The 25546-nt window shown below is 45.5% G+C and overlaps 1 protein-coding gene and 1 pseudogene across 1 annotated transcript; both read right to left on the bottom strand.

Moving 5' to 3' along the window:
* Window positions 1–5532: 5532 nt before the first annotated feature.
* Window positions 5533–11242, bottom strand: LOC129630726 (cationic amino acid transporter 3-like; annotated as a pseudogene).
* Window positions 11243–18947: 7705 nt separating this feature from the next.
* On the bottom strand, window positions 18948–24804 carry LOC129630725 (cationic amino acid transporter 3-like). The gene is given in 12 exon segments (XM_055551223.1): window positions 18948–19219; window positions 19222–19280; window positions 19447–19555; window positions 19827–19993; window positions 20192–20382; window positions 20569–20671; window positions 20773–20912; window positions 21083–21294; window positions 21443–21560; window positions 21754–21925; window positions 23684–23842; window positions 24426–24804. Coding segments are annotated over 12 exon segments (1854 nt in total). The 3' UTR covers window positions 18948–19174.
* Between the last annotated feature and the right edge of the window lie 742 nt (window positions 24805–25546).

Below are 25546 nucleotides of genomic sequence, written 5' to 3'. Positions count from 1 at the left end.
CATCTGAGTGTTGAGTGAGCACCAGTCTAAAACCAGTCAAAGAGCCTTTGCACATAGATTCCATCTCTCCCAGCCCCTCCTCTTCTCACACAAACACAACAGCTCCCAGCTCCTTCTACTTTCACCTGGAAAACGGGTCTCTCCACCCTCAGGCTGGAGCCGGGCTGACCCCCTGCACTCTGGGGTTGCAGAGGTCTCTTTGGGAGGATGTGAACTCAGCACCCAGTCACCTACAGAAGAGGGTGACCCGAGACTTACTGGATCCTTGGAGCAGAGTATGGAGGACTGGGTCAGTCAGGGAGGCTGAGGTTAAGTCGCGCAGGGTAGGAGCTGATGTTTGTCCAAAAACCAAAGAGGGAAGTGCCTGAGCACAGATGACAACCCTTAACCTCTGGGTAGTTCGGGTGGGGAGGAGGCTGGGAGGACCGGAAGCTTCTGCAAAGTTCCTGTTAGCTGTTAACACTTCTGTGGTTACTGTCAGGGGATTTTCAAAGATGTTTTTTAACTGTGGTAATGTACAATGGACATAGACATCACCAGATGGTCAACACTGAAATCAGATTGATTATATTCTTTGCAGCCAAAGATGGAGAAGCTCTATACAGTCAACAAAAAAAAAGACCAGGAGCTGACTGTGGCTCAGATCATGAACTCCTTATTACCAAATTCAGACTGAAATTGAAGAAAGTAGGGAAAACCACTAGATCATTCAGGTATGACCTAAATCAAATCCCTTATGATTATACAGTGGAAGTGAGAAATAGACTTATGGACCTAGATCTGATAGATAGAGTGCCTGATGAACTATGGAATGAGCTTCGTGACATTGTACAGGAGACAGGTATCAAGACCATCCCCATGGAAAAGAAATGCAAAAAAGCAAAATGGCTGTCTGGGGAGGCCCTACAAGTAGCTGTGAAAAGAAGAGAAGCGAAAAGCAAAGGAGAAAAGGAAAGATATAAGCATCTGAATGCAGAGTTCCAAAGAATAGCAAGAAGAGATAAGAAAGCCTTCCTCAGCGATCAATACAGAGAAATAGAGGAAAACAACAGAATGGGAAAGACTAGAGATCTGTTCAAGAAAATTAGAGATACCAAGGGAACATTTCATGCAAAGATGGACTCGATAAAGGACAGAAATGGTATGGACCTAACAGAAGCAGAAGATATCAAGAAGAGGTGGCAAGAATACACAGAAGAACTGTACAAAAAAGATCTTCACAACCCAGATAATCACGATGGTGTGATCACTGACCTAGAGCCAGACATCCTGGAATGTGAAGTCCAGTGGGCTTTAGAAAGCATCACTATGAACAAAGCTAGTGGAGTTGATGGAATTCCAGTTGAGCTATTTCAAATCCTGAAAGATGATGCTGTGAAAGTGCTGCACTCAATATGCCAGCACATTTGGAAAACTCAGCACTGGCCACAGGACTGGAAAAGGTCAGTTTTCATTCCAATCCCCAAAAAAGGCAATGTCAAAGAATGCTCAAACTACCACACAATTGCACTCATCTCACATGCTAGTAAAGTAATGCTCAAAATTCTCCAAGCCAGGCTTCAGCAATACATGAACCGCGAACTTCCAGATGTTCAAGCTGGTTTTAGAAAAGGCAGAGGAACCAGAGATCAAATTGCCAACATCCACTGGATCATGGAAAAAGCAAGAGAGTTCCAGAAAAATATATACTTCTGCTTTATTGACTATGCTAAAGCCTTTGACTGTGTGGATCACAATAAACTGTAGAAAATTCTTCAAGAGATGGGAATACCAGACCACCTGACCTGCCTCTTGAGAAACCTATATGCAGGTCAGGAAGCAACAGTTAGAACTGGACATGGAACAATAGACTGATTCCAAGTAGGAAAAGGGGTACATCAAGGCTGTATATTGTCACCCTGCTTATTTAACTTATATGCAGAGTACATCATGAGAAACGCTGGGCTGGAAGAAGCACAAGCTGGAATCAAGATTGCCGGGAGAAATCTCAATAACCTCAGATATGCAGATGACACCACCCTTATGGCAGAAAGTGAAGAGGAACTCAAAAGCCTCTTGATGAAAGTGAAAGAGGAGAGTGAAAAAGTTGGCTTAAAGCTCAACATTCAGAAAACGAAGATCATGGCATCTGGTCCCATCACTTCATGGGAAATAGATGGGGAAACAGTGGAAACACTGGCTAACTTTATTTTGGGGGGGCTCCAAAATCACTGCAGATGGTGATTGCAGCCATGAAATTAAAAGACGTTTACTCCTTGGAAGGAAAGTTATGACCAACCTAGATAGCATATTCAAAAGCAGAGACATTATGCCGGGGTGCAGCCCCGGTGGATCCAGGGAATTCAAAGTGGGCACGGCGGCGGTGAGGATCAGGAAACAATTGCTTAATTAAGCGTTAATTAAGGATCTAAAGAGTGGTTAAATAAGGATAGCTCAATGAGGAAATTCAGTAGAGAAAAGAGGCTGAATAATTCAGCCAGAAGGTGAGAGAAAGAACGACATGGGGAGACCAAGTTTCGCTGAACAAGGCCCGCACTTTATTTTCCAAAGTAGTTTTTATACCTTAAGTTATGCATAGAGGATAATGGGGGAAGATGTAGAGTCATGCAGTAAGCCAGGCTTTCTTCCTGCAAACTTATCATATGCAAAAGTTTAGGTGATTTGCATCATCTTCTGGCCCGGAGGCCTGTTAACATTTTAAGACCCTTTCTTCAGAAAACTTATTTTTCTCTAAAAGTGATTAGTCAAGTGCCACCCTCCAAAAGCATTAGATAAAGTTGCATTCCTATAGGGCAAAGGTGTGGTGGGGTATAACAAGAAAAAGAATTAACTCAAGGGTCCAAGGTTACAAACATTAAAGCTACTACTTACATCAATTATATTAATCAATACACTGCCAGGGACACAGCAGGTAAGGGATATGGAGACTTAGCAGTAAACATTGGCCCAACAAGTGAAAAACCCTTCACCAATACAATTTCTAATCAATCTTTTAACTGCTCAAAGGAATCTGTATTTAGACAGTTTAGAACATCTCAAGCCTCTCACAGTTGGGAGGCTCTGAGCAATCACATGTGGCCGGAAAAACCTATTCAGGCAGGCTAGAGGACTTCCAAAGGAGTTTGTAGGTTGAAACACTATTACACCCAGGAATTTTATTAACTGGAGCTGTAAGTTAACTCTTTTTTTCAGAGAGAGGTAGTGGGGGACAGCCCCCCGTAAAGTCAGAGGTGTAGGTGAGAGCACAAACAGAAAGTAGGCAGACTCTGGTTTTGGGGGTAGATGCTCGAGAATTTCCAGGGGACTCCTGAGGCTCGATCCCGCCTTTTTGTATGCCGAGCCTCCTTCCTCATGACCTTTGCCACGGGCGGAGCTCCTGCTCCCGGCAACATTACTTTGCCAACAAAGGTCCATCTAGTCAAGGCTATGGTTTTTCCAGTGGTCATGTATGGATGAGAGAGTTGGACTGTGAAGAAGGCTGAGTGCCGAAGAATTGATGCTTTTGAAGTGTGGTGTTGGAGAAGACTCTTGAGAGTCCCTTGGACTGCAAGGAGATCCAACCAGTCCATCCTAAAGGAGATCAGTCCTGGGTGTTCTTTGGGAGGACTGATGCTGAAGTTGAAACTCCGATACTTCGGCCACCTCGTGTGAAGAGTTGACTCACTGGAAAAGACTCTGATGTGGGGAGGAATTGGGGGCAGGAGGAAAAGGGGAAACAGAGGATGAGATGGCTGTATGGCATCACCGACTCGATAGATGTGAGTTTGGGTGAACTCCGGGAGTTGGTGATGGACAGGGAGGCCTGGCGTGCTGCAATTCATGGGGTTGCAAAGAGTCGGACATGACTGAGCGACTGAACTGAACTGAACTTCCTTTGGCATGTGGGTTACCCGACCAGGGATGGAACCTGTCTGCTCATCATCCCCTCTCCCTACCATCCCTACCCACAGTCTCCAGAGAAGTCCCTGGCTGATGAAGTTTTCAGTTGAAATGTGAATCTATCCCTATGTCTGCTATGAGCTCGTAGTTGATCTAAAGACGTGATTAATTCTGATTCAAATTTTCTTCAGGACTACTTCATGGGCAGTGTTGTGTATTGCCTCTTACAGCACATTGGGTATAATGTGAGATCTGGTTATTCCACGTCAATAAGGAAGAATGATAACCAGGTGGTGTCAACCTGTTCTATCAAAGTTTTACCCAAAAGGTTCAGTCTCCATTAATTGCATCTTAAGCCTGTAATTTCATTGAGGCTTTCGCTTGAAAGGTAGTGATTTTCCAAATTCTATTCATCCTCCTCCATTTATTCTTAGATTCATCTAATAACTTGTATTTGGTTTCTTGACATCCATCCTCCCTTCACTCTACTTCAGTTATTCATTCCCACAAACAATCCTCTATTTCATTCTTACCAGCTTCTTGAATGTCCATAATCTCGATTTTGAGTATTTTGTTCTGTAGCAACATCTTTTTGTCTTGTCTCTCCAAGATAACTTCTTACCTTTTAGTTACACTTTGGTTGCACTCTTTTTTTCCATTACACTAAAAGTTACTAACTTTTTCTTACACTAAAAATTATCTTTTAGTTATACTTTTAACTTCTTACCTTTTAGTTACACCCATTAGTAGCCATTTATCAACCAGCAATTATCTATGACCCCATTTCCCCACTCCCCAATGCAGGAGTTTTGGTTTGGTTGTTTTTTTTAATTAAGAAGTTTTCTTCATCAGCTCAACTGTGTTACTCTGAGTCTGAGATAGAAAGCTAATGGGTCGCTAAGAGTCGGACACGACTGAGCGACTTCACTTTCACTTTTCACTTTCATACATTGGAGAAGGAAATGGCAACCCACTCCAGTGTTCTTGCCTGGAGAATCCCAGGGATGGGAGAGCCTGGTGGGCTGTCGTCTATGGGGGCGCACAGAGTCGGACACGACTGAAGTGACTTAGCAGCAGCAGCAGCACACTGCCTCAGTAAAGCTTGGAGAAAAGAAAAATATAATTATTTCTCATTTTATGGTGAAATAATCCACTTTATCTGTATTATTTCTCTTTTTCTCAGAGTCTACTTGGATAGTAATACAGCTACCCTGACTTCCTTGTGTGACTATTTGCACGTTTACTTCCAGTCTGTTTGTGTCCTAATGTTTAAAGTGTAAATCTTGACAAAATACTTAGTTACCTGTGTTTCCTTCCTAAATGGCAGTCTCTGTGTTCCTGCTGGAAAGAGGCAAAAGAAGTTGTTTCTCACATGTCTGGTTAATATTTCATTTCTGCCTCTGGTTGCTGGCTACACTGTGGTAATTTTGTTGTGAAAATTCATTTTGCTGCACACTTAGGAAGCATGCACTTTTAAGTACGTCTTTTATGCTTTTAAAAGTTTGCTTTAAAAATATACAACATCCACTGGCAATAAATACAGAGCTGTAAATGCATCCCATGTTCACACTCCACAGAGGCTCAAAGTGCCCCGTAAACCAGAAGATACCTCCAGAGTTTGGAGGGATTCCACACAGCATCAATTTCCTTGGGTTAGGCAGATTCAGCACTGGGGATGTTTTAATCCAGAGTCTGGGGGGTGGAGGCTGGTGGCTGTTGATGTTTGTTCCCTGCCAGGCTGTGTCATATCTCATATCCTAAGTATATGACAGATCCTAGTAGGAAAATGAGACAATGAATAGGAAAAGTAAGCGCTCTCTTCACCAACAAATGCCCAGTAGGCTTCCTGTTATGGCATCTGACAGTCTTGGGGAGGGCTTCTAGGAAGAGGATTGGATTCGGTCACTCAAGAAGACTCTTCACCCTAAAAAGCCTCTTACCAATCGCCATCCAGATGCCAAATAAGATCCAGGTCCCAGAAGTTATCTGCATCATCAAGTAAGTGTTCACAAAGATGCTCACCAGTGGGAGGACAGGCAGAGCAGGGATCTGTGGGCAGAGTCAGTTCATTCCTGAACACAGCCCAGACGTCTGAAAGGGAGACCCTGCCCCATGGTGTGGGAAGACTCCAGGCTTATTCAGGCTGTGTGTTCAGTGCCTGCCTAGATTGGGTCTGTAAAGCAGCGAGTGTGGATCCAGGAAGGGTTCATTGGTTTTAGCAACTCTCTTTACTTCCAGGTCCAACAAAGAAGTTTAAAGCTCAATCACCCAGGCTTCATTCACTCAAGGTGGACACTTTGGACACATAAGGTCACCTACCCTGAATATAAGAGGACTGGGGTCCTGGGGCTGCCTCCAGATGATAACTATCACCCCAGTGATGAGCAGCAGCAGCAGCACAGCCACTGTTGTGAGCATGGGGTCTCCAGAGAACACACGTCTGGGCCACGGGGCCAGGACCAGGCTCAGGATGCTCAGCAGGAGAACTGCAAGGGTCAAGGAGGAGGAGAACAGGCTGGACCCAGAAACAAAGATGTCAGGACCTTGGGTCACACCCCTCCCCAGGCTGCCCACCTCAGGAAGGGCCAATGTATCTCCAAGACCCCTCCTCAACTGCCAAAGACACAGAATCCCAACCTATCTTGTCAATTTCAGAATATGACCAAAGAGAAATCCCACTGCTCACCAAGCAGAGAGGCACATCCATAGACAATCTGCCCAGATATCTGGGTGGGGGTGGTGCTGGTAGGGAACCATAGACTCTTTAGAATCATTAAGGGTCCTGCTTCAGGTACAGGTTCTGAAAGACTTGCTTCATGATCAGAGATCTCATTTCCCTCCTCTGCTTTCTCCCTCTTGCTTAAAATCTGGTCTGGTTGGTACCTGAAGGAGAGATATCAGGGCAGTATTCACAGCAGCCCCTATCCTAACATCAGACAGTATAATCTACCTCTTTCTTGCCTTAAGCCTAGTGAGACATATAGAAGGCAGCAAGAAGGCAGAAGAGGATCACCTTCCCATAAACCCCAAGAGTCCAAGGCTCTCAGCCAAGCTTAGTGGGTCTCACCTGAGGACAAGTATGGAAACAGCCACAAGAGTGTAAGCAGGCAGGATCCCGGCTGACATGAGTTTCACCAGATTGAGGATCCTGAGGAGCGATGCCGTGAGCCCTAAAATGAGGGTTGGGGGAGGGAATGAAAAGTCCCTGGAAACATTCATGTTAAAGAAATTGGTCAAAGAAAGAATGGTCCATTGATGGATGAATGGATAAAGAAGCTGTGGAATATATATATATATATACAATGGAATACTGTTCAGTCATAAAAAGGAACACATTTGAGTCAGTTCTAATGAGGAGGATGAACCTAGAGCCTATTATTCAGAGCGAAGTAAGTTATAAAGAGAAGAACAAACATCATATATTAATGCATATATATTGAATCTAGAATAATGGTACTGATGAACCTATTCACAGGGCAGCCATGGAGATGCAGACATGGAAAACAGACTGACAGTCAAGGGCAGGAGAGAAGGAGAGGGTGAAATGAATGGAGGGTAGCATGGAAGCATATACACTAACGTATGCAAATTTGACAGCCAATGGAAATTTTCTGTATGACTCAGGGAACTCAAAACGGGGCTCTGTAATAACCTAGAGGGGTGAGAGGTGGGAGGGAGACTCAGGAGGGAAGGTTCATAGGTATATTTATGGCTGGTTCATGTTGATGTATGACAGATATCAAACCAATTTTGTAAAGCAATCATCAATCATTAAAAATAAATACATAGAATTTTTTTTTAAAGTAAAGAAAAGGTTTCCTTTATTCACCTGTAAGAGTTCCAGAAACCAAGATGGCTATGATGGGGGTGCCAGTACGGGTGTGGATCTGGGCAAGAGCTCGGAAAAGGAGCCCGTCAGCTGCCATTGCGCAGGTCAACTGAAACATGGAGAACATGGCACATAGGAAGCTGGAAGAGAAGATGGAAAATGTGAGAGGGTGTGCAGAAGCAGGAGAGACCAGGGCACCCTTGGTTCCTAGTCTACATGGCTCCTGTCTACATGGTATCCTTCATCTTATCTCTCAATCCCAGGGGCTGGGGTACCTGAGCATCTGACAGTAGATGGGGAGAAAACCAGGATGCTGACCTGTATAAAACAGTACACAGTAAGACAACAGCCATGACATATCCAGCCGGGTCCCATCCGACCTGGAGAAAAGCCTGCGGCAAGAGGCTGTAAGGGTAAATCAGGTAGTAGGGCACCATGAGGGTGAGCGCCGCGGAGATTCCAGAGTATGCCAGAAAGCCGATGAAGATGGAGACCACCAAGCTCAAGGAGATGGAACGCTGAGGATTTGGGGCTTCCTTCCCTGCAGGACAGGAGCAAGTACGGGGTCAGGAAAGATACTGGAATGAAAGCAGAAAATCCCCTTTCCTCTCGCAAGTCCGAAAGCAGGCTTTTGTTGTTTAGTTACTCAGTCATGTATGACTCTTTGCAGCCTCATGGACTGCAGCGTGCCAGGCTTCCCTGTCCTTCACTAGCTCCCTGAGTTTCCTCAAACTCATGTCCATTGAGTCAGTGAAGTCATCCAACCATCTCATCTTCTGCGGTCCCCTTCTGCTATGCCTTTAATCTTTCTCAGCGTCAGGGTCTTACCTTCTACCAACCCCTGTGCCCAGGGACAGCCCGATCAGTGCCCACACCCCTGATGGGACACAAAATGACCGTGTTACCTGCAGTGACCATGCCATGAGCACCAAAATAGGAGGTGAAAAGTATAGCTGCTCCTTGGACAATCCCTTCAAAGCCAAAGGGCACAAACCCTCCAGAACCCAGAGGGCCCAACCTATGGTGAGAGAAGGAAAGAGGAAGAACGTGGGTGAAGTGTGTTCAGCCATCTCTACTGGGCTCCTCCCTTCATATCACAAGTCCTGGGCTCCAGGACCCCCATCACCTGGATCCACCAGCCCAGATATCTTTAGTCCCCACCATGTTCCCAGCTCTGCACCATCACCACCCATGTATTACCAAGAGGACCCTCCTGACCTAAAGGTGTTGCTGGATCCAGATGTGTTCGATCTGTAGTCCTGTTCTGTGAGCTGCCAGTTGTGCGGGTCTCCCTTAATGAAGCCGGAGAGGATCATGAAGATTGGAACAAAAAGGTTCAAGCCTGTGGACACTTTGATAATCAGGGTTGTCACACGAGCTCCCAGAACCAGTAGTCCTGTGGGAAAGATGGAATATGAGACATCCAAGGTAATTAAACCCATAGACACAGAAAGCAGGCCAGTGGTTGCCAGGGCTTGAGGGTGGTGGAGGTGCAGTGGATGGGTGGATAGTGACCGTTTGGTGGGTACAGGGCTTCCTTTTGGGGAGATGAACATGTTTGGAACTAGATGGAGATGATGGTCGTCACACTGTGAAGGGACTAAGTCCCTCTGGACTCTACACTTTAAGGGCCTTCCCTGGTGACTCAGCAGTAAAAAGCCTGCCCGCAATATAGGAGAAGATGCAGGTTCAATCCCTGGATCAGGAAGATCCCCTGGAGGAGGACATGACAACCCACTCCAGTATTCTTGCCTGGAGAAGCCCATGGACAGAGGAACCTGATGGGCTACAGTCCATGGGGTCGTCAGGAGTTGCACATAACTGAAATGACTGAGCACCCACGCAGACACAAGCACTTTAAGATGGCTAATTTCTTACTATACCAGTCACCTCACAGCACACATCTGTCAAATCATCACTCTGTACACCTTAAACATAGACAATGTTGTAGGTCAATTATATCTCAGTAAAACTGGGAAAGACAATAAATCAGTTTTATGCTATGAGAATAGCCTCTCAATTTAAAAAAAAAATCTGGTCTCAACACAGAGGAAGAGATTTGTCATTCTAAGTAAATGATTCTGAGCTGGTGTGATCTTGTCACTCAAGAGATGTTTGACAATGTCTGGAGACATTCTGATGATCACAATTTAGCACCAGTATCTAGTGAGTAAGGCTGGGGATGCAACTCTACATTCGACTATGATTTATAAAACAAAAACAAAACCCTACAGTGTGAAGTTCAGGACAGCCCTCAACATCAAAAGATGAAGCATCACCAAGTGTCAAGTGTGCCAGGGTGGGAAAGCAATGGTCTGTGTGCCTTGCTGCCCTTACTCATAACTCTGATCCTTCTTTCCAGTCCTAATTCTACCACCCCACAACTTTCCAACACCAGTTCCCCCTCCAAACCCCACTCTTCCCATCCTATGTCTGACCCCTTCTCACCAGTCATCAGCAACACCAGGCCCAGGGCAATGAAATCTGGGTACGGGGCCAGGAAAGAGGGCATGTGTGGAGAGAAAGTTCTCTATAATGCCTTAGAGATGTGGTTCCCAATGAGGCTGTCAAAGGCATAACTCCAAGCCCTGGTCACACAGGAAGCAGCTGCAGTGGCAGAAGAAGAGAGATTAATGGACAATAATTAAACCCCTACAATGCACCCTGGGATGTATTTAGGGTGGAAACAGACAAAATACTCACTCTCAAATAGTTTCTTTTCATGGGATTGGGGAGAGAAGAACAGATGATTCAAAAAATAGGTCAACTATTTAATGTTAGGAAGAGATCAAAGTTATGCAAGAAAAGAACACTTTTCTTGGAAGTGGGACCAGGAGGGCTAAGACATGAGGACTGATATTTTAAATCAAGTGGTAAAGGAAAATCCCATGAAGGCAACACTGAGCGGAGACTTCCATACGGTGAGGGGAGGAGACTGTGGGAACTGCCTCCCTCTCACCCACCCCCGACAGTGCCCTTTCCTCTGGGTTCTCTGCCCATGTTTAAAGAAAACAGGCTAGCTCAGTACAGTGAAGCTGTGAGGCTTTCTGGAGCTTCCTTCTACAAGCTCCATAACAAAGTGTTTATGAATGAGTGAAGATCCCAGTTACCCTCCTAGTTTCCTGATCTTAAGCCCCACATCATCCCCCTCCCCATCATCTCACCAGCCACTAAATACAGTAAGATGTTCCAGTCAATGATGAAGGCGCACAGTTTTCCCATGGCGATGACACTGTAAAGATACACAGAACCGGAGTGTGGTACACAGGACCAAAATTGGGCATAGCAGAGTTCAGACAACACAGAAGACAGGGCAACCACCAAAAAGCAGATGACGATCACTGGTCCAGCGATGAGCAGGATTATGACACCAATCAGGACGTACACGCCAGCCCCCAGAGTTCTGCACACACCCAAGATCACCAGGTCGAGAGTGCTCAGAGGAGCTCTGCGACTCTCAGACTCCTCCCGGGGCTCCATTGGCCACTTGCAGACCAGCCCCTGACGAAACTGGCGAACATACTGACGCATCATTCTAGACGGAGTTGAGGAGGTTAAGATATGCTGAGAAAAACAACATACAAAGCCGTCAAGAATGTCCATCCATCCTTGGCCCTGGGAGTCCAGTTCCATGGAGCAATGGAGTGATGAGGGGCAGGTGGTATAAGGACAGAACGGGCAAGTTCTCATCTCTGTGCTTTGGTTTTCCAAACATAAATCAGGCATTTAATATGTTTCAAAATTACTGGAAGGTTGCTTGAATAGAACTGAGGGGGAGTGGTTTTATCTCCCCTAAATGTGTTCTTTTGACATGTGGACTGTATTAAGCTAAAGATGATTGAGACCCAGCAGACTCAGGAGAAGCTCCTTGCCTCTCCCTTAACTGCTCAAAATAATGTAGATTATACTGTCTATGCCAGGAAGAGAGCTATCACCAGAGAGAACTTCTAATTTCAGGAAAACATACCCGCCTGGAGGAGCAAACATTTGTTCATCAGGCACTTGCTCTTCCCATCCTCCTGTGGGTTGTCTTCCTCCTCCTTGAAGCCCCAGATCCCTACCCGTTTCTCCTTAGCCCAGGGGAGCGTATAAGCCTTAAATGCCTGAGTCTCAAGAGTTTTTTGAGGGGCTCCTGTAAATGTATTCATCTGTCTTATGTCAATTTAGTTATTTACACCAGCCAAGAAACCTAGAAAGAAAAGTTTTCCACCCCTACAGAAGCAAAAGCCTCTAACACAGTGCCAGGTACTCAGTAGATGCTTAATTGGTATAAGTTTAATGGACAGAGTGGGCTCCTCTGGTGGCTCAGATGGTCAAGAACCTGCCTGGAATGCAGGAGACCTGGGCTCAACCCGTGGGTTGGGAAGATCCCCTGGAGGAGGGAATGGAAACCCACTCCAGTATTCCTACCTGGAGAATCCCATTGACAGAGGAGCCTGGAGAGGCACTGTCCATGGGGTCACAAAGAGTTGGACACGACTGAGTGATTAACACACATGCACACACAGAGAATTGGACAGGGGAGACTGGAGGGCTACAGTCCATGGGGTTGCAGAGTCGGACATGACTGAAGTGACTTAGCATGCACAATGTACACTCGCACAAGTGGATAAGAATGCTTGTTTCTGAATTGAAATCAACCAGATCAGCTGGTTCAAATCCAGCTTTGCTCTGTATTAGCTTGTCTGACTTTGCACAAACTTTGCACCACTCATTATCCTCTTTTCTTCTACAGAACTGGGGAAAATTTGTTATTATTATTATTATAATTTTCCCCTCCCTTCCTTTATAAGTGTGCCATGACTCTCTGAGTAATCAGAGATCTCAGACTCCATACATTGCTTTGTCAAGAATGCTGAAACCTGGTAGCTTTATACCTCACTGCCTGCAGTGTGAAAAGAAATTAGAACTCTGAGTCTGGGCAGAAGGAGACGGAATTTGTAGGAGGTGTAGCCCAGCTCAGTTAAAGCATCAAACCACACTGGCCTCCTGTCTTGCTGAACCTGCTCACAGCATCAGTTGTCTCACTGTATCTCACTCTTTGCTGAACCCAGAGTAAGCAAGGCAGGAGCAGGAAAGCTGGAAGAAGACTCAAGGAGCCGGTGGAACTGCAGACATGTTTATTCTCTCCTGGATGATGCAGCAGCCATAACATCATGTAATGTAGCCCTAATGTGGACATAACACAGCCATAACACAACCCCACCTCCAGGGCTTTCCAGGGGGAGCTTATCTATATACGTACAGAACAAAAGCCACTGGTGGCCAATCGAGTACCTTGTGACAGGCACGTGCAGTGCTATAAGTAATCTCTGCTGTTACATAATCATTATTTACAAAACATGGGGCAAGAGCGAGCGGGCTTGGGGTGAGAGAGACTGACTGTGCCATCTTGGCTAATTTGCTCTTTCCCTACAACTCCCAAGTGCCTAGAGGGAAGGGGGGACTAACCTTCATTCTGAATCAGAAATGACAGAACTCTGTTTTGCTGCTCCTTTGGGGCTTGAAATGTCTCCTCACTACACTGCTCTGCAGGACTAGGCTGACCCAGTGACCACCAGTTATTGTGAGGGGGGGTTTCTGCCTAACGATATTCATAAGTCCAATGTAACATTTTGGTTGAGAGCAAGTATTCAAAAATCCAGGAAACTATGATTAGAATCTTGGCTTCTCCACTACCACTGTACCTCTGAACAAGTCGTTTACTTCTCTGGACCTCTGTTTTCTTCTTTGTCAAATGCTACTGGTGAACCCTTGGGAAATGTTAGTAGGAATGCAAAATGGTGCAGTTGCTATGGATAAAGTACGATAGTTCCTCAAAACACTAACGTTGGATTTACCATGTGATCCAGAAATTCCATATCTGGGTGTACATCTGCAAAAAATGGAAAATGGAGTCTCAAAAAGATATTTGCACACTCAAGTTTATAGCAGCATTATTCACAGTAGATAAAAGTTGGAAGCAACCCAAATGTTCATCCATGAAGGAATGGATAAACACAATTGTGGTCTATGCATACAGTGGAATATTACTCAGCCTTTAAAAGGCAGGAATTTCTGACTCATGCAACATGGAGGACCCTTGAGAACATTATGCTAAGCAACATAAGCCATTCACAAATATACAAATAATGTGTGATTTCATTTCTGTGAAATCAAAGGAGGAGTTAAAGCCATAGAGACAAATGCAGAATAGTGGTTGGCCAGGGCCTGGGGTGAAGGCGAATTAGGAAGTTATTGTTAAATGAAGGCACCGTTTTAAAATGTTTTAGAGACTGGCTACATAAAAATGTAGATATCAGATCAGATCAGTCGCTCAGTTGTGTCCGACTCTTTGTGACCCCATGAATCGCAGCACGCCAGGCCTCCCTGTCCATCACCAACTCCCAGAGTTCACTGAGACTCACATCCATCGAGTCAGTGATGCCATCCAGCCATCTCATCCTCTGTCATCCCCTTCTCCTCCTGCCCCCAATCCCTCCCAGCATCAGACTCTTTTCCAGTGAGTCAACTCTTCGCATGAGGTGGCCAAAGTACTGGAGTTTCAGCTTTACCATCATTCCTTCCAAAGAAATCCCAGGGCTGATCTCCTTCAGAATGGACTGGTTGGATCTCCTTGCAGTCCAAGGGACTCTCAAGAGTCTTCTCCAACACCACAGTTCAAAAGCATCAATTCTTCGGCGCTCAGCCTTCTTCACAGTCCAACTCTCACATCCATACATGACCACAGGAAAAACCATAGCCTTGACTAGACAGACCTTTGTTGGCAAAGTAATGTCTCTGCTTTTGAATATGCTATCTAGGTTGGTCATAACTTTCCTTCCAAGGAGTAAGCGTCTTTTAATTTCATGGCTGCAATCACCATCTGCAGTGGTTTTGGAGCCCAGAAAAATAAAGTCTGACACTGTTTCCACTGTTTCCCCATCTATTTCCCATGAAGTGGTGGGACCGGATGCCATGATCTTCGTTTTCTGTATGTTGAGCTTTAAGCCAACTTTTTCACTCTCCTCTTTCACTTTCATCAAGAAGCTTTTTAGTTCCTCTTCACTTTCTGCCATAAGGGTGGTGTCATCTGCATATCTGAGATTATTGATATTTCTCCCGGCAATCTTGATTCCAGCTTGTGTTTCCTCCAGTCCAGCGTTTCTCATGATGTACTCTGCATATAAGTTAAATAAACAGGTTGACAATATAAAGCCTTGACATACTCCTTTTCCTATTTGGAACCAGTCAACATTATTCAACTCCATACGTATTAAGTTGGCCAAATTTACATTATATGTATTTTACCATCATTTAAAAAAATTGCTGCCCATGATAAATAACAACCAGCTTCACACAGTTACTGGGTGCAGCAAACCCCAAAATGACTGAATATGTCACCATGCCTTCATCTCCACATTTACCAAAATCTGTGGATGTTCAAGTTCCTTACAGTTGCCCCAAAGTCAACAGGACAAAAACCCACAGATTCAAAGGGCCAGCAGTATGCAGGAGACTGAAATCAGTGGTCCACATCATAACCCTATACAAGGGTTGTGGTTGTGTAGTGTGCCTAGTCGCTCAGTCATATCCGACTCTTTGCATAATTAATCTCTAATATTATTTGAACATGAGTAAATGAATTAAATGTAGTGATTGACTCTTAAAAAAACTTTTAAAAAATTGAGTTATAGTTGACTTAAAATACTGTAAATTTTCTTAAAGCCAACAACACAAGGTGGAATGAAGTAGCTTAAGCTGTTGTGGAGAGTTTAGACATTATCCATTACAACAATTAACCTCTAAGAGACATAATGCCTCCACAGACAAACTGCAGTTCTGCTCATGAGTTGTGAAGTATTTAGGTCATTTCATATCTAAGGAAAAATGTTGATTGATTCTGAAAGAATTAAGGGAACCCTGGCTTTCTCAGTTCCCAATCACTCGGGGGATTTCTAAGTCTAACCAGATACTGAGAAAATGAGTACCCAGATGTCCCTGTGTTGCCCAACCTCTCTGCTGCTGCTGCTGCTGCTGCTAAGTCGCTTCAGTGGTGTCCAACTCTGTGCAACCCCATAGACGTCAGCCCACCAGGCTTCCCCGTCCCTGGGATTCTCCAGGCAAGAACACTGGAGTGGGTTGCCACTTCCTTCTCCAATGCATGAAAGTGAAAAGTGAAAGTGAAGTCACTCAGTTGTGTCCGACTCTTAGCGACCACATGGACTGCAGCCTACCAGGCTCCTCCGTCCATGGGATTTCCCAGGCAGGAGTACTGGAGGGGGTTGCCATTGCCTTCTCCACCAGCCTCTCTATGAGCTACTAAATTCTACCCAACCAGACCCAACTGAATGAATGACAGAAGGAGAAAATGCTATCAATGTTTTAACATCTGCAGTAGCCCAGGCTCCAGCAGTAGGCCATCCTAACTATAAATTGCCATGTTTAATCATTGTGCATGAAGATAGAATACTTGCCTTAGGTGTATTAACTCAGAAACATGGTGACCAGCATTGACTCATTGGCTATTCCAGCCCAGCAGTTAGATTTGTAACCAATCGCTGGTTCACCTGCTTGTCACTCAACAGACAATAAAGCAAGGAACAAGCTTCCACAGAGAGGAATGATGCTATATTCAGAAAAGCCAGCTATCTCGGGAGGTGGACTTTTGTCCATGCCAGTTCTGCTCAGCCATGACAATCTTTAAAGTGAAAGTCGCTCAGTCGTGTCTGACTCTTTGCGACCCCATGGACTGTATAGTCCATGGAATTCTCCAGGCCAGAATACTTTCCCTTCTCCAGGGGATCTTCCCAACCCAGGGATCAAACCCAGGTCTCCCACATTGCAGGTGGATTCTTTACCAGCTGAACCACAAGGGAATCTTTAAAGGGAAGATGATAATGCCTCAGTTAATCCTTTAGGCAGGAAGTCAGATTATCTGTCGTTTCTCCATTGCTGCAAGCCTGCTGACTTCTCCCTGTCTTCCCTGGGACACTGTCTTACTCGGGAGATCCACCTGCAACTGGAGGTTCTCTTGCCCTTGTGGTCCACCTGCAAATTTACTAAGGGGACCTAGGGGTAGAGAGTCAGTCATTCTTTAACTACTTAATTCTTCATTCTTACTCCTTATAATCCAGGAATCAGCAGGTTAGGTGAGGCGTTGTGCATAATTAGAAAAGCAGAAAGTTAAATGTTGCCTAATGATCTCATCCTTATGATTAAGGTCTAAGGAAAATAGAGATGAGCAAACAGAAATGGGCAAAGGAGTGGCTTACAGTAGGTATATTGGGGTTTTTTAGACAGGATTCTAAGCACACTGACTAGACTGCAGTGTAGTATAAGCATAACCTTTATGTGCACTGGGAAAACGAAAAAAAAAATGTGACTTTCTTATATGTCAGCTCTGTAGAACCAAATCAGTAATATCTCCAAGGCTTCCCTGGTAGCTCAGATGGTAAAGAATCCACTTGCAATGCAGGAGACCAGGTTCGATCCCTGGGTCAAGAAGATCACCTGGAGGAGGGCATGGCAACCCACTCAAGTATTCTTGCCTGCAGAAAGAGTCAGACACAACTGAGAGACTAACACTTTCACATACCTGTTTGAACTCACCACTTTGGGTCATATCATTTAATTGTTACAGAAAGTGCATCATTTTGTTTCCTGGAGAATTACCCACATTCTTGTTTGGCTGATTTTAGGGGTGGGAGGGTGGTGGGGCGGCATGTGGGTTCCCCAACCAGGGATTCAACCTGTGCTCCCTTGCAACGAGGAAGTCCCTGGGTGACTAAGTTTTCAGCTGAAATGTGAATCTATCCCTAATGTCTGCTCTGAGCTCCTAGGTGATCTAGGGTGCAGGTGCGCAATGCTTAGTCACTCAGTTGTGTCCAACTCTTTGCAACCCCAGCCTGTAGCCCACCAGGCTCCTCTGTCCATGGGATTCTCCAGGCAAGAATACTGGAGTGGGTTGCCAAGCCCTTCTCCAGGGGATCTTCCTGATACAGGAATCAAGACTGGGTCTCCTGCATTGCAGGCAGATTCTTTACCATCGGGCCACCTGGAAAGTAATTGATGTAGAGACTTGATTAATTCTGGGTCAACTTTTCATCAGGACTATTGTATGGGCAGTGTTCTGGGTTGCCTATCACAGAACGTTGGGTATCACATGATATCTGACTTTCCCACATCAGTAAGGGATCAATAACAATCAGGTGATGTCAATTTTTCCATCAAAGTTTCACCTGACAGTCTCGTTCTCCATTCATTGCTTCCTAAGTCAGTAATTTCAATAGAACTTGCAAGGTAGTGACTTTCCTAATTCTATTCATTCTCCTCCATCTTTGTTTAAATTCATCTAATAACTTGTACTTGGTTTCTTGACCTCCATATCTCCTTTACTCCACTTCAGTTGTTCCCACAAACAATCCTCTGACCCATTATTACCAACTTCTTGCATGTCTTTAATCTCAGTTTCAAACATTCTGTTCTTCAGCAGCAACTTTCTGTCCGGTCTTTCGAGGTTTTAGTTCAACCCTACTGGAACCATTTATCAACCAACCATTACATATGACCCCTTCCCCCCACTTCTAACAATGCAGGAAGTTTTCTTTTCCAATTAAGACATTTTCTTCATCAGCACTACTGTGTGACTTGAGGACTCTAGGATAGAAAAGTAAAGAAAACCAACCATTTACACTGTGTTACACTTTGTCTCAACAAAGCTTGGAGAAAATATCAAAATGATCACTTCTCTTTATCATTATGAAATAATCAACTTTATCTATTGTTATTCTTTTGATCAAAATCTAATTTGTCTGATAGCAATATAGCTACCCTAGTTTCTATTGTTAGTATTTGCACAAAATATCTGTTCCCTTTCTTTTACTTCTAGCCTATTCATGGGCTAATATTTATGTGTAACTCTTTTAAAAAATCTTATTTGTTTCTTTATTTGGCTGTGCTGGGTCTTAGTTGTGGCCTGTGGAATCTTAGTTCCCTGACCAGGGCTCAAACCCATGCCTCCTGCATTGGGAGCCCAGAGTCTTGACCACTGGACCATTAGGGAAGCCCCTAAAGTATAACTCTTGACATAATACATAGTTACCTGAGTTTCTTTCCCATGGGGCAATCTCTAGTTCTTATTGGAAATAAGTACAAGAAGGTGCTTCTTATGTGCAGGCTCATATTTTATTTCTTCCTCTATTTGTTAGTTACATCATAGTACTTTCTTTGTAAAGATTCATCTTACTACACACTTATGAAGCATGCAATTTTCTGCATGCATATTAAGCTTTAAAACGTTTACTTAAAAATTATACAATAACAAAGTCATTGTGTCCATTGGCAATAAATACTAAATATTTATACTAAATACTTTCCACCTTCACAGTCCATAGAGGCTCAAAGAGCTCCTTGAATCAGCAGGCACCTCCAGTGTATGGAGGGGTCCACACAGCATCTATTTCCTTTGGCTAAGATGCTTCATCACTAGGGGTGTTTTAGTCCGGAGTCTGGGAGGTGGAGGCTGGTGTCTATGGCTCATTGTTCTCCTCCAAGCTGCGTTGGATCCCATATCTAAAGTATATGGCAAATCCTAGTAGAGAAATGAGACAATAAGAAGAAAAACAGAGGCTTTCCTCAGTTATGAATGCCCAGTAAGCCTCCTATTATAGCGTATGACACAGTTTAGGGAAGAGGTGGTTAGAAGAGGATTCGGTTCAATCACTCAAGAAGCCTCTTCACCCCAGACAGTCACTCACCAATGGCATTCCAGACACAAAATAGGGTCCAGGTCCAAGTGTTCATCTGCATCATCAGATAAACGTTCAGAAAGATGCTCACCAGTGGGAGGAGAGGCAGAGCAGGGACCTGAGGGCAGAATCAGTTCCTCCCTGAACACAGCCCAGACATCTGAAAGGGAGACCCTTCCCCACATGGGCGAGACAAGTTCATCCAATTCAGACTTTGTGTTCCATGCCTATTGAGCCTGGTGTGTAAGCACTGAGTGTGGATCAGGAAAGAGTCCACTGGTTTCAGCAACTCCCCTTTTTTCTTGGTCCAGCAAAGGATGTTTAGACCTCAAAGCACACAGACTTCATTCACTCAAGGTGGATACTTTGGGCACATAAGGTGATCTTACCCTGAATGTAAGGCGACTGGGGTCCTGGGGCTGCCTCCAGATGATGACCGTGACCCCAGTGGTGAGCAGCAGCAGCAGCACAGCCACTGTTGTGAGCACGGGGTCTCCAGAGAACACACATCTGGACCACTGGGCCAGGATCAGGCTCAGGATGCTCAGCAGGAGAACTGCAAGGGTCAAGGTGGAGGAGAACAGGCTGGACCCAAAAGACAAAGATGTCAGGACCTCGGGTCACACCCCTCCCTGAAACCGCCGACATCAGGAAGGGCCATAATATCTCCAAGACTACTCAACTGACAAAATACACACTCTCACTCCATCCAGTCAATTTCAGAATATGAATAAAGGGAAACCCCACTGCTCACCAAGCAGGAAGGCACATCCATAGACAATCTGAGCAGATTTCTGGGTGGGGGTGGTGCTGGTAGGGAACCACAGGCTCTTTAGAATGTTTGAGGTTCCTGCTTCAGGTACAGAGTCCAAAGGACTTCCTTCAAGTACAGGCTCCATCTCGGTTTCTTCTTCCGTTTTCTCATTCTTACTTAAATTTTCTGATCTGGCTGGTACCTGAATTAGAGGTTTAAAGGCAATATTAACAGCAGCTGCTATTCACACAACATCAGATTGTCTATTCCACTTCTTTCTTCTCTTGAACAAAAAGGCAGCATGACACAGACCAAGATGACCTCCCCATCATCCCCATGACCCCAAGCCCCCTGATCAAGGTGTAGCGGGGTCTCACTTGAGAACAAGGACCGAGAAGGACACCATGGAGTAAGCAAGCAGGGACGCAACTGTCATGAGGTTTGCAATGTCGCTGAACTCAAAAAGTAATGCCATTATCCCTAGAATGGGGGAGCAAAAACGGTGGGGGTGGGATTAAGAAACCACTGGAACTGCACTTAAGGGAAATGGATCAAGGAAGGAGCAAGTTTTGTTTATTCACCTGCAAGGTTTCCAGAAGACATGATAGCCATGGTGGGGATTTTTGTGTGACCATAGACCCGGGCAAGTCCCCGGAAAAGGAGCCCATCCTCTGCCATTGCACGAATTAACCGAGACATGGGGAACATGTCACCCAGGAGGCTGGGAGAGAAAGTGGAGACAGGGGTGAGGACGTGGAGAAGCAGGGGAGACCAGGGCATGTGCTCCCTAGTCTACATGGAGCAAGGTTTCTTTCCCTCTTGTCTCTCAGTCCCAGGGGCTGGGATGCATGAGCATCTGACAGTAGACGGGGAGAAACCTGTGACACTGACCTGGACGTAAGAGCACAGAGGACGCCAACAGCCACGACATATCTGGCAGGGCCCCAGCCCACGTGGAGAAAAGCCTCGGGCAAGGGGCTGTGGTGATGAATCTGGTAGTAGGGCACCATGAGGGTGAGTGCTGCTGAGACAGCAAAATACACCAAAGAGCACGTGAGGAGTGAGATCAGGGAGATGGAGCACTGAGGCTTTAGGTCTCCTCTCTCTGCAAAAGGGGTAGAAGCAGCAGGTCAGGAAAACACCATGGGGTGAAAGCACAGAATTGCCTAAAGCAGGCTAACCTTCTCCCAGCCTCTGTGCCCAAGGGCAGACAAACTCTGTCCAAACCCTGATGGGACACACGGTTACCACCTTACCTGTAGTGGTAATGGCAGCAAAACCACCAAATGCATAGAAACAGGTAGCTGCTCCTCAGATGACACCCTCAAAGTCAAAAGGCACAAGCCCTCCAGCACCTGGAGGGCCCAAGCTGTGGTGGGAGAAGGAGTAAGAAAGAACGTGGGTGAGGTGGGTTCAGCCATCACTTCTGGACTCTTCCATCAATACCACAAACTCTGGAAACCCGCTGTCTGGATCCACCACCTGGGTCTCTTTAGTCCCCACAAAATTCTCAGCTCTGACTCCCCTACAGACATTAATATGACCAAGGGTACCCTCCTAACCTATACGAGAATACAGCTGTGGCCAATGTGTAGTCCTGATTGGTGAGCTTCCAGTTGTGTGGGTCTCCCTTAATGAAGCCAGAGACGATGATGAAGCTGAGAACCAAAAGGTTGATGACTGTGAACACTCTGTAAACCCAGACTGACTCAGGAACTCCCAGAGCGAGTAGTACTGTAGGAGAGATGAAATATGAAACATGCACAGTAACTAAGTCCACAGAGACAGAGAGCAGCCGGGGGGTTGTGGGGGTGGGGTGGATGGACCGTGACTGCTCAGTGCATATAGGCTGTCTCTTGGGAGGAGATGAACATGTTTGAAACTCAATGCAGATGATGGCTGGACAACATTGTGAATGTACTAGCGCCCCTGAATTGTACCCATAAGATAGTTAATTTCTTTTCTTATAATTTAAAAAAATTTCATTTTATTTATATTTGGCTGTGCTGAGTCTTTGCTGTGGCATAACAGAATCTTTAGGTGTGGCGTGTGAACTCTTAGTTGCATCAGTGGGATTGTAGTTCCCTGACCAGAGGTGGAACCTTGGTCCCCTGAACTGGGAGCAAGGAGTCTTGGCCACTGGACCACCATGGAGGTTCTAATAGCCCATTTCTTATTGTGTCGATCATCTCACATAGGCAGGTCTATCAGGTCATCACTGTGGGATTTCCCTGGTGGTCCAGTGGTTGGGAGTCTGCTGGCCAATGCAGGGGACAAGGGTTCCATCCCTGGTCCAGAGACATTCCGCATGCCAAAGAAAACTAAGCCCATGTGCTGTAACTACTGACCCCGAGCTCTAGAGCCCATGCTCTGCAACATTAGAAGCCCCGCAAAAGGAAGCCTGAGTATCACAACAAATAGTAACCCATGCTCTCTGTAACTAGAGAAAACTTGTGAGCAGCAACAAAGATCTAGTACAGCCAAAAAAAAAAAAAAAATCACATTGCACACCTCAAACTTGCTGTGCTGTATATCAGTTATATCTCAGTAAAGCTGGGGGAAATAGCAAAATGATAAATTTATGCTTTGTGAATTTCCTCTGAAAGAAAAAACAAAAATCTTTGGTCTCAGTACCAAGACTAAAATATGTCAGTCTAAGTAAATGATTTTCACCTGGGATTAAATTTTATTCCCCCAAACATTTGGCATGGTCTGGAGACATTCCAATTGTCAGAATTTGGGGAGTGGGTTTCACTGGTATCTAGTAAGCAAAGGTCGGGGACGCTACTCAGCATACAACAATGATTTTTTAAAACATCCTGAAATCACAGAACAGCCCCCCGTACCAAGGAATGAACTGGCTCAAATTGTCAAGAGGGCCAAGAGTGGGAAACGACCCTCCAGATCTTGCTTTCCTGTCTCTCATAACACAGACAGTTCTTCCAGTCCTAGTCCCCACCCCCAAGTTTTTCCTAACCTCAGCTCCTCTCCATACCCTACTCAGTCTATCTTTTTTAAAAAAATATTTTATTTAGTTAGTAATTGGCTGAGTTGGGTCTTAGCTGTGGGATCTTTTGTTGTGACCCAAACAGCAAAGTTTGGGAATCAGTGGATAAAGAATCCACCTGCAATGCAGGAAACACAGGAGACATGGGTTCACTTCCTGGTCCAGGAAGAGCCCCTGGAGAAGGATATGGCAAACCACTCCAGCGTTCCTGACTGGAGAATCCCACAGACAAAGGAGCCTATTGGGCTATACCCAAAGGGCTGGACATGACTGAGCAACTACACACACACACACACATACACACACAGATTCTCCAGTTGTAGTGTGCAGGCTAAGGACTTGGGACTAGTTGTTCTGCAGCACATGGGATCCTAGTTCCCTGACCCGGGATCAAACCTGTGTCCCCACATTGCAAGGCGGATTCTTAACCACTGGAGCACCAGGGGAGTCCCCTCATCCCATCTTATTTCTGACCCCTGACTCACCCACAAGCAGCAGCACCAGGCCCAGTGCGAAAAAGTCTGCATACGTGGCCAGCAAGTAGGGCACATGCAGAGGGAAAGTTCCCGCCAATGCCTGAGAGATGAGGTCCCCAGTGAGGCTGTCAAAGGCGTACCTCCAGGCCCTGGCTGTACACACAGTGGCTGCAGCAGCAGAAGAACGAACATTCACAGACAAAATTGAACACCTAGTAAGTGCCGATGGATGTATTTTGGAAATAAAAATAGGCAAAACATAATCTCAAAGATTTTTTCCATGGGGTGGCGAGAGCAGACTGTGATGATTCACAAAATAGGTCCACTATTTAATACATTAGGAGGAGATCAGTGTTTCACAAGGAAAGAAAACAGGGAAGTTGGACCAGGAGGGCTAAAACAGGAGGGATGAAATTTTAAGTCAAGTGACAACCCCCCCAAAAAAATCACTCAAAGGCAACAGCTGAGCAAAGACTCCAATAAAATGAGGTGATGAGCCTGTGGGATACGCCTCCCTCCCACCAGTGCCCACAGTTTCTTTCCTCCTCTTTCTTAGTCCAATTATTTAAGGAAAGCAGGGGAGAGCTGAATAGAATGAAGTTGTGTGGTTTTCCAGCCACTGTTACCCACTTCCCTCAACAAGTCAGGTAACAAAGTGCCCATGAATAAGACTGCAATCCCATCTCCCAGTTTCCTGACCTTAGACCCCACACCTTTCCCCCACACATGTCGCCTGGTCCCATCACCTCACCAATTAAAAATAACAGTATGATGTTCCAGCCAACGACGAAGGCCCAGAGCTGCCCCATCGTGACGTAGCTGCAGACATACACAGAAGAGGAGCTTGGTATCTGGGTGTCAAACTCCACATAGTAGAGCCTCGACAGCAGAGAAGACAGGCCAGCCACCAAGAAGCAGACGACAATCGCTGGTCCAGCTACGTACTTGGCCACTGCACCAACCACGATGTACAGGCCGGCTCCCAGGTATGTGTCCACCCCCAAGAACACCAGTTCTATGGCACTCAGATAAATCTTGAGACCATCAGACTCCTTTATGGTGTCTGTCCCTCGCCTGTGGGCCAGCTTCTGACCAAACCAGCGAACATACTGATGCAGCATCCTAGGCATAGTTGAGGAGGCTACAATCTGCTGAGAAAACAAGACACAGTCATCCAGATTGCTTATCCGTCCTTGACCCTAGGAGTTAAAGTCCGTGAAGTACTGGAGTGATGAGGGGCAGGTGGTAAAAAGACACATTGGGCAAGTTCTCCATCTCTGAGCTTTGGTTTCTTCAAACATAAAGAAGCCTCTTAATGTGTTTCAAAATTACTAGAAAGATCGTTTAAAGAAAAGTGACGGGGAGCAGAATGCTGCTGCTGCTAAGTTGCTTCAGTCATGTCCGACTCTATGACCCCATAGACGTCAGCCCACCAGGCTCCCCTGTCCCTGGGATTCTCCAGGCAAGAACGCTGGAGTGGGTTTCCATTTCCTTCTCCAATGCATGAAATTGAAAAGTGAAAATGAAGTCGCTCAGTCATGTCTGACTCTTAGCGACCCCATGGACTGCAGCCTACCAGGCTCCTCCATCCATGGGATTTTCCAGGCAAGAGTACTGGAGTGGGGTGCCATTGCCTTTTCCAGGGGAGCAGAATACATCTTCTCAAATGTGCCCCTTTGACAGGTTGACTGTTTTGAGCTGAAGGCAGTGAAGACCCAGCAGACTCAGCAGAAGCTCCTTGCCTCTCCCTTAACTGCTCAAAATAAGGTAATCAGCTGGTGAAGAGTCTGCCTGCAATGTGAGAGACTTGGGTTTGATCCCTGGGTTGGGAAGATCCCCTGGAGAAGGGAAAGGCTACCAACTCCAGTATTC

This window comes from Bubalus kerabau, chromosome 17, assembly GCF_029407905.1.
Source record: "Bubalus kerabau isolate K-KA32 ecotype Philippines breed swamp buffalo chromosome 17, PCC_UOA_SB_1v2, whole genome shotgun sequence".
Lineage (NCBI taxonomy): Eukaryota > Metazoa > Chordata > Mammalia > Artiodactyla > Bovidae > Bubalus > Bubalus kerabau.
Note: the sequence above shows the minus strand (reverse complement) of the source record. Positions and strands in the feature narration are given on the sequence as shown.